Source organism: Capra hircus, chromosome 21 (genome assembly GCF_001704415.2).
Source record: "Capra hircus breed San Clemente chromosome 21, ASM170441v1, whole genome shotgun sequence".
In the NCBI taxonomy this organism is placed as follows: Eukaryota; Metazoa; Chordata; class Mammalia; order Artiodactyla; family Bovidae; genus Capra; species Capra hircus.
Genome location: NC_030828.1, coordinates 36,192,241 through 36,204,734, shown reverse-complemented (window position 1 = coordinate 36,204,734; position 12,494 = coordinate 36,192,241). Strand labels below are relative to the sequence as shown.

Sequence of the window (12,494 nt, the reverse complement as noted above, 5' to 3'; positions counted from 1 at the left end):
AAATTTGCTAATAGCCACACAATTACTAACCACTTCTCCTATGGTTGTCTGTTCTCAGTAAGAAGGGTCAGTCTTTTCTTTCATTTTATGCCAGATTTGAAATAAACCTGTGAAGTGATATTAATAATATGACTCAGTGCATTTTAAAAAGATTATCAAGCCTGGGTAGAAATTATTTTTCCATCATCAGGCTGAAATATATGTGACTTTCTTAAAAAAATGTGATTTGATAGCTGGCCTAACATTACATTTTCAGAAGGTATGTGTTGTAATGGAAAAAATACGATATTTGACAAAATCTTACTTCTTTCTGCATTTGTTAGTTTTGTTTCCTTGGTCCAAGTGCTTTCACTTCTTTACCTGTAAGTTGAAGAAAATATGTGTCTTGGTAATTGTGAGTATTAAATGAGCTGTTATACAGCTTCATAATATATGATCATATTAATAAAATATTAAATGTCTTATAAATTATATAGTCTATATACTATTCTCCTCTTTTAAAAAAATTTAGAGTTTGTTCTAACCTGAAATTTGTAATGCCTATTATTGCTACTGCTTGATATTCTATACTACTTTACTTTTAATAGTTAAACTAAAGAAAAGCTAAGGGGCTAATGTTTATGCTTTTTTTAAAGCCATAAAGATATTCACATAATTAGATTACCATGACTAGATTAAGAATAAACAATTACTGTAAATTTCTTTATTCACTAAAAATGATACTCTTTGTTTTAAAGATAAAATGCCCACTTGCAGTTTTAATTAGGCTCCGGGAATTGGTGATGGACAGGGAAGCCTAGAATACTGCAGTCCATGGGGTCGCAGAGAGTTGGACATGACTGAGTGACTGAACTGAACTACAATTTTAAACATTGAGAAAGCATTAAACAAATATTATGCCTATTGATATTGACCACTCAGATTCAGAAATAAAGCAAAAAAAAACCATAATAGATTTCACAGAGGTCAGCTATCCCCTATAGTTGTCACTAGGAATCTATCTGTTGCTAGTTGTTTCAGCAGCTTTGCTTAGCTCATCCAGACATTGAGGACTAAATGCAACGAAGTACAAGTAAAGAGAGGAGTGTGCTAGAATCAGATGAGGGGATAAGGGATAGTAAATAAAAGAATATGAAAACTAAAGGAACAAATACCAGTCACAGAGCACCACTTGCATAAGGATAAATAGACATACATAGCAAAAGAAATCTCAAGCTTGACATTTATTTCTGTTCAGAATTATATAGTTTTTCCCAAGTATTACAGAAATGTTAAATGTATTTGAAAATATATATCTAATTGGGAGATATTTCTAGAAATGGTAGAAGCTAAATGCTATGTTGAAAGAAAGAAACCCTATCCATTCAGAATATTAGCTACCCAGATTTGGCAATTTTTCAGTGCTATAAGTAGCTGTTTTCATACTCCAAAAATTATGTACCATGTTTTGTTTTACACCTCAGTTTTTGCCTATTGTGATGTTAATTGGCATTTTCATTGTTTCAGTTCTTTTTGAGGCCAACATTGTTTACAGGTTGTCATAGAATTATTAATACTCTACTAAATTTTGAGTATTAATTTTTCATTTTAACATGTTTCACTGGCATTTATTCAAATTTCTTACTTTAGATTGGCACTAATATTTCCTGAAGAGTTATGTATTTGCATTCTTATCACAAAATACTGGGTTGTATTTTCAGTAGGAGTATAAACTGATGCATTTTCTTACATCCAAATAAAATGTTTGCTAATTTTCATTATAGCTGACGATTGGAAATATATGTGGATCGTATTGTTATTCAGTTCAGTTCAGTTCAGTGACTTAGTCGTGTCCGACTCTTTGCGACCCCATGAATCGCAGAACGCCAGGCCTCCCTGTCCATCACCAGCTCCCGGAGTTCACTCAGACTCGCATCCATAGTCAGTGATTCCATCCAGCCATCTCATCTTCTGTCGTCCCCTTCTCCTCCTGCCCCCAATCCCTCCCAGCATCAGAGTCTTTTCCAATGAGTCAACTCTTCGCATGAGGTGGCCAAAATACTAGAGTTTCAGCTTTAGCATCATTCCTTCCAAAGAAATCCCAGGGCTGATCTCCTTCAGAATGGACTGGTTGGATCTCCTTGCAGTCCAAGGGACTCTCAAGAGTCTTCTCCAACACCACAGTTCAAAAGCGTCAATTCTTCGGCACTCAGCCTTCTTCACAGTCCAACTCTCACATCCATACGTGACCACAGGAAAAACCATAGCCTTGACTAGACCGACCTTAGTCGATAAAGTACTGTCTCTGCTTTTGAATATGCTGTCTAGGTTGGTCATAACTTTTCTTCCAAGGAGTAAGCATATTGTTATTATATGCCCATTATTCCAAACCAGAGTCATTCTTGTTGAAATAGATCTCAGGTATCTAAAATGTTTTAGACTGTCTTTTATACAACAGAAAAAAAGTGTTCCTTTTTTCCCCTCACTTTATTCTTTTAGGTAGATTACATTTTTATTTTATCTACTTTCTGTTCTGGAAAGGAAAAAAAAAACTATTAAATTATTCATTGTTTCTCCTATTACCTTTCTGAGAACTTTTTAAAAATCAACTATTCTTTTTATTGACATTGTAATTTATAACTTATTAGTAGTTTTTAAAATCACTTCCCAAAATATATCTAATTTTTACATATGTTGACTCATTTTATAAACCCAAAGACACTTATTGGCTTTTTAGACATTTTATAAAGCAAAAGGTCTATAGACCAAAAGGTCTTAAAATCAATCATATGTTTTTAATACATAGCTAAGGAAATCAGACTCAGGGAGTTATTCATTTATTCAAAAAATAATTCTTTTTGAGTATCTACAGGGTGCCAGACACGCTTCCATACACTAAGGATACAGCCGTGAGCCTGACAAGCTCTCTTTTATACTTTAGTTTTGTCTTTGTGTATCCTGGTATTCTTCCCAATTTTTTTCTATAGTACTAATTTTATTTCATATTCTCTATATTATTTGTTTTCTATATAGTGTCTGTCTGCGTGAACTAGAGAAGAACTCCATGAAAGCAGGTTTATCTGTTTGGTCATTGCTTTACTGAGTATAGTACTTAACATTTAGTGGAGAATCAATAGATTTTTGCCAGATGAATGAATGAACTGAATTAAATGAAGACCATATGGTATCCCGAAAACCAAATGGAGTGTATTAAGAAGAGAGTGGTCAGTGGTGTCACATGCCACTGATGGGCCAGTTGTAAAGGCATGAAGATTAGATTTACCGGGTAAGGCTGTAATGAACGGTTTAAGTGGAGTGGCAGGACAGAAGCCATACTGGAGTAACTCAGAGTCAAGAGAAAAGGAATGCATGGTGAAAAAGTGTGAATACATGTATTTAAGTCACTCAAGGATTTTTGAGAGATAAATTGAGCTGCATGTAACTAGAAGAAGGCTAGGGAGGGCTTTAAAATGTTTTATTATAAAATTTCAGATATGCTTAGAAGAATGAACCTCCTTATAACCTACATATTTGTCATTAATATCAAGATTTTGGCATATGTATTTTGTATGAGTAACGTTTTTTGCTGTTACAAAAATACGGGGATGATCCAGAGAGATGATATGGGGTGGGAGGTAGGAGGGGGGTTCAGGATTGGGAACTCATGTACACCTGTGGCTGAGTCATGTCAATGTATGGCAAAACCAATACAGTATTGTAAAGCAAAATAAAGTAAAAATAAAAATTTTAAAAATTAAAAAAAATATATTTTGAAGCAAATCTCAGTCATTTTAGCTATATATACTTCAGTATGCACCTGAAAAGAAAGAGAAAACACCCTGATGCCATAATCATACCTGTTAAAATTAACAGTAATTCTTTGATACTATTTAATATTGTTTTTATGAGAGTGCCACAATTTTTAAAGTAAAAGTTGTTTGAATTTAGATCCAGTCAAATTCTAATTCATATTTGACTATTGTGTCTTTTAAGACTCTTTATGTCTAGAGAACTTTCTTTCCTATATTGAAGAAACTAATTATTCTGAAGACTAGCTTACATTGTTGATTTGTGTATTTGCTTTCTTATGGTGTCATTTGTTTCTCTGTTTTCAGAATTATCTTTTAATATTTATTTGGCTGTGTCAGATCCTTGTTGGATTATGTGGAAATCTTTCATTGTGGCCCACGGATTCTCTAGTTGTGAGATGTGGGCTCAGTAGCTGCAGCACGCAAGTTTAGTTGCTTAATAGCATGTAGAATCCTAGTTCCCTGAACAGGGATCAAACCCACATGCCCTGCTGTGCAAGATGGATTCTCAACCACTGGACCACCAGGGAAGTCCCTCAGTATTATTTGTAAACTGTTATGTCAGGCTAAATGTTTGATTCAATTTAGGTTCAGCTATTTGGGGATATATCCTCTATAGTTGGTGCCCTCTGCTTCATATTGCATCATGTCAGTGCTTGATTTTCACATTCTTAGTTATGCTAATGTTGACCAGTGAAGTCAGTTGGTGATTCCAGATGTTTCCATTGAAAATTTCCCATTAACCTTTCATTTTATGGTTTTATGATCTTTGCCTGAATCGGCATTTCGTTTGCTTTGCAAAAGGCTAATTTTCTCTTTCTGTCATAAAGGAGGGATCTTTAAAAATGGAAGAAAGTATAACATGTTTTTCTGCTGATAGGCAAGGTCTGATGGAAAAAAATGGTACTAGGAGAAACAGTGGACTTGGGAGTTAAGAGAGATCAGATCCACTGCACAGATGATAGATTGCCTTAGGTAGGAGCAGGAACAGTTTAAATGACTTGTCCAAGGTTATAGTAGCACAAAGTGAGTATATTTTGTTAAATGTATATCACAGTTTTGCTATGGCAACTCATAATTGTACCTAATTTTAGAAACATGTCTATTCAGTTTATGATATGGCATGTGAAGTAGAAACGAAAAGTCTTTCTGATTTCACTGCCTATGTTTGTCCCTTCTTGTAAGAGTTTATCTAATGTCTCCCTTAAAAGAAAAATTTTAAATTAATGGTGTCTTATACACCTGCATCTTTACATTATAATAAATATAAGGAAATACTTTTATATAATTTTTTCAGATTTTGTTACTAGTCTATTGCAAAGAGAAGTAAATGCTACTGTTAAATAAAATAGTAAATAACTCATAGTTCACTTTAGACACTAATGGAGCATAAAAGCCTGTAAAATGACTGAAAAAACCAGCAACTTTTATTAGTTATAGGCTCATTTTTGTTATACAGTTTGGTCATATACCTGACAGTCTTCCTTCTTTGTGACTTTCTCCTAAAAAATTATAGTTTTGTGTTATCTAAGTGAAAAGGCCATTAGAGTTCACTGGAAGAATATGAGAGCATCTCTTCTGAGGATTATAGCAGTTCCCATTGGGGAAATTGCAATTTCCTTTTCTCTTTCCCTTTTTTTTGGTAGTAGTTCTAATGGTAGTGATATCATTTAATCTTGGAAGAATATTTATGGCAACTTTGGACCTATAAACTATTGCCAAATTGTCTCATGCATGCTATGTGAAATTCAGTTTTAGACAATCATATTTCTTTATGGCTCAGTGATTTCCATTTACTACTTGTTAGACTGTATAGTCTGAAGAGTATCGGGGTTACTGCGTTGTCTGACACAGTATATGTTCTATTAAATTAGAACTTTAAAAACAACATGGATCATATAGTTCCTTTAGTTACTTAGTACCATGTTTTATTTTTTAAAAATCTCTGTTGAGGCTTAACTGATTTCCTTTTCTGTCTTGGCATCCCCAGAAGAGCACTCTTTATTGTCTGCAAAAGCAGGAATGTAATCCGATCTGTGTTTTGTATTGTCTGCTGACTTAGATGAGAACACTTCACAGGAGCTGCATTGATCAGTTCTCATCCTTTCTAGTCATTTATTGGACAATTAATACAACTTTGTAAAGACTCCCTAGAGTATCCCTAATAAACTACATCCTTTTACCCAAGAATAGATACAGAGATACATCAAGATACTCAAAGATGAGAAAAGCTGATTAGGAGAAACAGGAAATATTAAGCCTTCAAACTCACAATCTCAATGTGTTTCAGATTGTCTCCCTCCTCACAACTAAAAGATACTGCTTTCTAGTGAAATATATTATACAAATTAGGAAATGTAGCTTTTCATAAACTTGCATCTTTGTGGTTTAAAACAGGATAATTTGATTCAGGTATGGTGGTAGTGGTGTAGTCATTAAGTCATGTCTGACTCTTTTGACCCCGAGGACTATAGCCCACCAGGCTCCTCTGTCCATGGGATTATCCAGGCAGGAATATGGAGTGGGTTACCATTCCCTTCTCCAGGAATCAAACGTAGGTCTCTTGCATTATAGGCAGATTCTTTACCAACTGAGTTGTGAGGCAAGCCCCAATTTAGGTGTATACATATAATATTATTTTTTTTATTCCTGCTCCTAATTCTTGTGATCTGTCTTTTTTCCTAAAGGTAAGAGTGATAATCTTTTACTGTTCTTAAAAAAAAATTTTAATGCTAGGGAAATGGTTTATATGGTAATCAATCCTTAAAGCAATATAAACTCCTTGCAATTTTTTTAATGTATAATTTCACATTTTTTTCCTTCAAAATATACTTTAAAATGTTTTATAGAATGGCTTAGAATTTTGAAACTGTGGTATGAAACAGATATGTGTTAAGTACTTGGGAGGTCATATTAGCTCAAAAACAAATATTTTCTATATTTTAGAAGATTATTTTTACTTGTTGATAACTGTTTAGTAAAAGAATACTGATGTCTGAGAAGTAAGTTTATGTGTTTGCTCAGTTGAGCTGCTGAGCAGAAGATTACAGTTTAAGAACAGGCTGCTGCAGTGAGGCTCAAAATAGTCTGAAAAACTAATCACTTATTCTTACTGTCTTTAGGTATACCTGTAGAGTATAAAATAGTCTATAGGATCTGTGCATTAGACCCAACCATTTCATTTTAGTCTTGTCTCACATCACTCACATTTTATTCACTAGATATGAAGCAACTAAAACTAATGGTATCTTTTATCAATTATTCATCAATTTCAAATAAAAAATAGTTTAAATTTTTGTTTTTAATTATGATATGCTATCTTATTAAAATTGCATAATCAGTAAAAGCAGGAATGATTATTTGTCCAATAAATATCTGTTATTTATGGGATAATGCAAAACAGACTAATTAACTGTTCTCTGAGAGCTTGCATTCTAATAGAAACAAAAAATAAATAAATGGAAAATGTCAGATAGTGTTATTGCTGTGATTAAAAAAACAAGGTACACGAATAAAAGGTGGTAAAAATTCAGAAACTTACCTACTTCGTAAGCTTTCCAAGACTCCTTCTCTCCACTAATTTTTGTGTTCAGTTCAGTTCAGTTTAGTCACTCAGTCGTGTCCGACTCTTTGAGACCCCATGAATCGCAGAACGCCAGGCCTCCCTGTCCATCACCATCTCCCGGAGTTCACTCAAACTCACATCCATCGAGTCAGTGATTCCTTCCAGCCGTCTCATCCTCTGTCGTCCCCTTCTCCTCCTGCCCCCAATCCCTCCCAGCATCAGAGTCTTTTCCAATGAGTCAACTCTTCGCATGAGGTGGCCAAAGTAGTGGAGTTTCAGCTTTAGCATCATTCCTTCTGAAGAACTCCCAGGGCTGATCTCTTTCAGAATGGACCGGTTGGATCTCCTTGCAGTCCAAGGGACTCTCAAGAGTTTTCTCCAACACCACAGTTCAAAAGCATCAATTCTTCGGCACTCAGCCTTCTTCACAGTCCAACTCTCACATCCATACATGACCACAGGAAAAACCATAGCCTTGACTAGACGGACATTAGTCGGCAAAGTAATGTCTCTGCTTTTGAATATACTATCCAGGTTGGTCATAACTTTTCTTCCAAGGAGTAAATGTCTTTTAATTTCATGGCTGCAATCACCATCTGCAGTGATTTTGGAGCCTAAACAAATAAAGCCTGACACTGTTTCCACTGTTTCCCCATCTATTTCCCATGAAGTGATGGGACCAGATGCCATGATCTTCGTTTTCTGAAAGAGATGGAAATACCAGACCACCTAACCTGCCTCTTGAGAAATCTGTATGCAGGTCAGGAAGCAACAGTTAGAACTGGACATGGAACAACAGACTGGTTTCAAATAGGAAAAGCAGTACATCAAGGCTGTATATTGTCACCCTGCTTGTTTAACTTATATGCAGAGTACATCATGAGAAACGCTGGACTGGAAGAAAAAAAGCTGGAATCAAGACTGCTTGGAGAAATACCGATAACCTCAGATATGCAGATGACACCACCCTTATGGCAGAAAGTGAAGAGGAGCCAAAAAGCCTCTTGATGAAAGTGAAAGAGGAGAGCGAAAAAGTTGGCTTAAAGCTCAACATTCAGAAAATGAAGATCATGGCATCTGGTCCCATCACTTCATGGGAAATAGATGGGGAGAGAGTGGAAACAGTGTCAGACATTATTTGTTCGGGCTCCAAAATCACTGCAGATGGTGACTGCAGCCATGAAATTAAAAGACGCTTTCTCCTGGGAAGAAAAGTTATGACTAACCTAGATAATATTTTCAAAAGCAGAGACATTACTTTGCCGGCTAATGTCCGTCTAGTCAAGGCTATGGTTTTTCCTGTGGCCATGTATGGATGTGAGAGTTGGACTGTGAAGAAGGCTGAGTGCCGAAGAATTGATGCTTTTGAACTGTGGTGTTGGAGAAGACTCTTGAGAGTCCCTTGGACTGCAAGGAGATCCAACCGGTCCATTCTGAAGGAGATCAGCCCTGGGATTTCTTTGGAAGGAATGATGCTAAAGCTGAAGCTCCAGTACTTTGGCCACCTCATGTGAAGAGTTGACTCATTGGAAAAGACTCTGATGCTGGGAGGGATTGGGGGCAGGAGGAGAAGGGGATGACTGAGGATGAGATGGCTGAATGACATCACGGACTTGATGGACGTGAATCTGAGTGAACTCTGGGAGATGGTGATGGACAGGGAGGCCTGGCGTGCTGCGATTCATGGGGTCGCAAAGAGTAGAACATGACTGAGCGACTGAACTGAGCTGAACTGAGCTTTAGGCCAACTTTTTCACTCTCCACTTTCACTTTCATCAAGAGGCTTTTTAGTTCCTCTTCACTTTCTGCCATAAGGGTGGTATCATCTGCATATCTGAGGTGATTGATATTTCTCCCGGCAATCTTGATTCCAGCTTGTGTTTCTTCCAATCCAGCATTTCTCATGATGTACTCTGCATATAAGTTAAGTACTGGTTTCTAACCCTACGTCCTTGTATAAATGCTCAGAAAGTATTCGTTATGTCAGTGAATGATGTATACAAAACTTCTCATGGTTTCTGGCTCTGCTGGCCCTTTTTGAGATTTAGAGTTCTACATTGTACATGATTTTGTTGGTATTAGTATATCATCCTTTTTTATAGTTTTTATGAAAAGCGTACAAAGTAAGAGAGGAAGTTTTCTGAAACTTAAATCTTTTGTTCACAGGTACTACTGAGCGAGTGTGCTTGATCCAGGGAACAGTTGAAGCACTGAATGCAGTTCATGGATTCATTGCAGAAAAAATTCGAGAAATGCCCCAAAATGTGGCCAAGACAGAACCAGTCAGCATTCTACAACCCCAGACCACCGTTAACCCAGATCGCATCAAACAAGTGAGTGTTTAGTTGGCAAATCAAAGACAGATATCCACAGTATAGTATGAATTCCTCATAAAAAAAGCCTTAAAGGTTTAGCATATACAGTTTTTCCCTAAGAATACTTAAAACATAACAGTTGTCACTTATTTACTTAAAGACTGTCAGAGCCTCTTCTTTAGATTGATCAGTTTATTTATTGATCAAATTACTCATTTATTAGTGTTACACTGAGGAACAATTATGGCTCATTTCTTTTACAGTGCCCTTTTAAAAATTATAGATACAAATTTGATTAATTTATTAGAATTTAACCTATTTAAAATTCTATCACTTTTAAAATGAAGTATAAAAATTGAGACTACATTCTCAAAATTCCTAATACCGTATTCTCAATATTTTTAGTCTCTAGTATAGTTATGGATATAAACTCCTGTTTTGTCAGTTTAATTGTTATGTTCAGTATTTTTTATCAACAAATATGTATAAGTAAATTTTTGTACCTAGCAAACAGTTCTTTGTTACAAATCAGCTATTATGTTCTGTATAACTTGTACAGTATTTATATATATGTCATAAAGAGCCAATGTTTATTTTTAATGTGTGGGATTTTCTGTAACAAAACTTTTACTTGATAAAAAACAATGTTAGTTTTTAAGATTGAATAATGACAGACACTATGTAGGGAAAAAAATGACATTCTTTAATGTAAAAATAAGGCAGATTCTTCCCCTTAAGCTCTTTTAAATCTTCAAAATTATTTGATACTTTATGTTAATTATGATTGTTTCTGCATTTGCCTTTTTATAGTTAGCTTTTTAATTTGTGATCATATTGATAGATTTTATGCCTTCAAAAGAACTGTATTATTCATTCATTCACAGAATATTTAATTTACAGAATATTTATATTCATTGTAATAAATTTGAAATGTAGCTCAAAAACTTATTAATTTCATGTTTCTGAGTTGAAAAAATATAATAGCCAGTGTTAGGAATTTATTATAATTTTGCCAATATATTGATAAGTATAAGGATGTCTAATCAAATACAAATAGAGAAATTAATCATTATATATTTTCAAATTATAGGCCAAGTTTCAGTTTTCCTTTAATACTATTTAAAAAATCCTTCCATGTTTAGATCATGAGTAGGTAGCTTTTACACCATATAAGATCATTCATTTTATGCTCTTTGTCAGTATCAAAATGTTTCAATTTGTAACCTTTCATAACTTATCAAGGAAGTATCTTTTAATTTACACATGGCAGAAGGTAAATATTTTAAACTTCTAAACATAAGCAGATATTTTTTATTCTTCACAAACATTTATAGTTTAGAAATTTTTATCTATGCTAGGTAAATGCAAAGAATAATTTAAAATGTGATGCATTGAAAGCAGTACCATGACTTAATCTAAATTTATCTAAATTCTAGAAGTATGAGTTTAAAGACCTCTGGATTAAGATCACCTGGGGCTAAGAATTTGCAGAATTGGCACTAAAGTATAGGGTCTATTGATTTTCAGCTTAATCCAGCCTATTAATTCTCACATTTCTTTTGTAGTTTCTGTAAGTTTAAACACTTAAGGAAGGCAGTGAATATATTGATTTTTTTTTAAAGGTAAAACATGAAATATACTTTGAGTACTGTATGACTGGCAGTTATTCAGCACAATGATATGAATGAATTTTTATTTTTTATAATAATACCATCAAATAATGGTCTATGAGTCATTGTTAAAACTAACTTTCTCTGTGGCAAATGAAATTTATAGGTTGTCATCTGTCCAGTGTCAGTACAGATTTATGAAAGCCAGAATTTTAAAATATTTGGTTCATTTCTATTTTTACTTGCCTTGTTCAGATAATGTTATTTAAATTCAAAATAAGTGGTTAAAAAATAATGGTGATTAATTTAAGTTTGCATATTTACATGTTTTTCTAAGCCTTATCAGATATTCATGAAATTGACATTATTATTGATTAATATTTCATGTAATCAATAGTGATGTGAAAGTATTATTTTAAAAGATTCATTAAAAGAGTACTCTAAATTTAGTAGAGTAATATATTTAATACTTAAATGGTTTCTTAAAACTGTAAAATTTGAAAAATTTACTCAAAAAATCTAGATGAGAGATTGAGCATATTTCCACGATATTGTAGATCAACAGTTATTTATGCTCTAAATTTGAGATTCTCTCACTTTCTAGGTAGGTATCCTATTTTACAATGTGAAACTTTTTGTTGGATCATTGTCTAAATAACTAATCAAAAGAAGTGGAAATGACTTAGCAATGGAACCACAACAAATAAATTTAAATTACCATGATTTCATTTCTGGAGAAATTATGCTGGTAATCCAGTATAAAATAATTATATCTAAAAGAAATTATTTTATAATGGAATAGATAAAAGTATATTTTATATAATTCTATATTTTTTAGCTTTTAATACATAGAATAATAATAATATTTCTTTTAAAGTGATAGTCATTACCCTAACTAACATTTACATTCCCTTTGGACTTCAACCCTGAAGTTAATTTTTAATGTAACTTCTTTAAACATTTTTAAAACACTTTCTTCTAGTTAAGATTATGTAAAGAATACAATTAGAATTTTAAAAATTGCTGGAGCCAGAAAATGTAGTTCCTCATAGAAATGAACTAATATTGGATATGAAATTATATTTTCCTAATGTTTGTTACAACATATTTATTGTTTTTTATGGTTGAAAATGTAAGATTTTGTTTACTAAAGAAGTATAATTTATATGTAACTTGGACTTAAAATAGGAAGTCAGTTCTAAACAAATAAATCTTG

General features: G+C 33.6%; 1 protein-coding gene across 2 annotated transcripts in view; it reads left to right on the top strand.

Moving 5' to 3' along the window:
- NOVA1 (NOVA alternative splicing regulator 1) overlaps positions 1–12,494 on the top strand; it is a 172,180-nt gene that overhangs the window by 127,403 nt on the left and 32,283 nt on the right. For both annotated transcript variants that reach the window (XM_018066324.1, XM_018066323.1), the window contains exon 3: positions 9,520–9,686. In XM_018066324.1, coding sequence (XP_017921813.1) covers positions 9,520–9,686 — 167 coding nt within the window. The remainder of the gene's footprint in view (positions 1–9,519; positions 9,687–12,494) is intronic.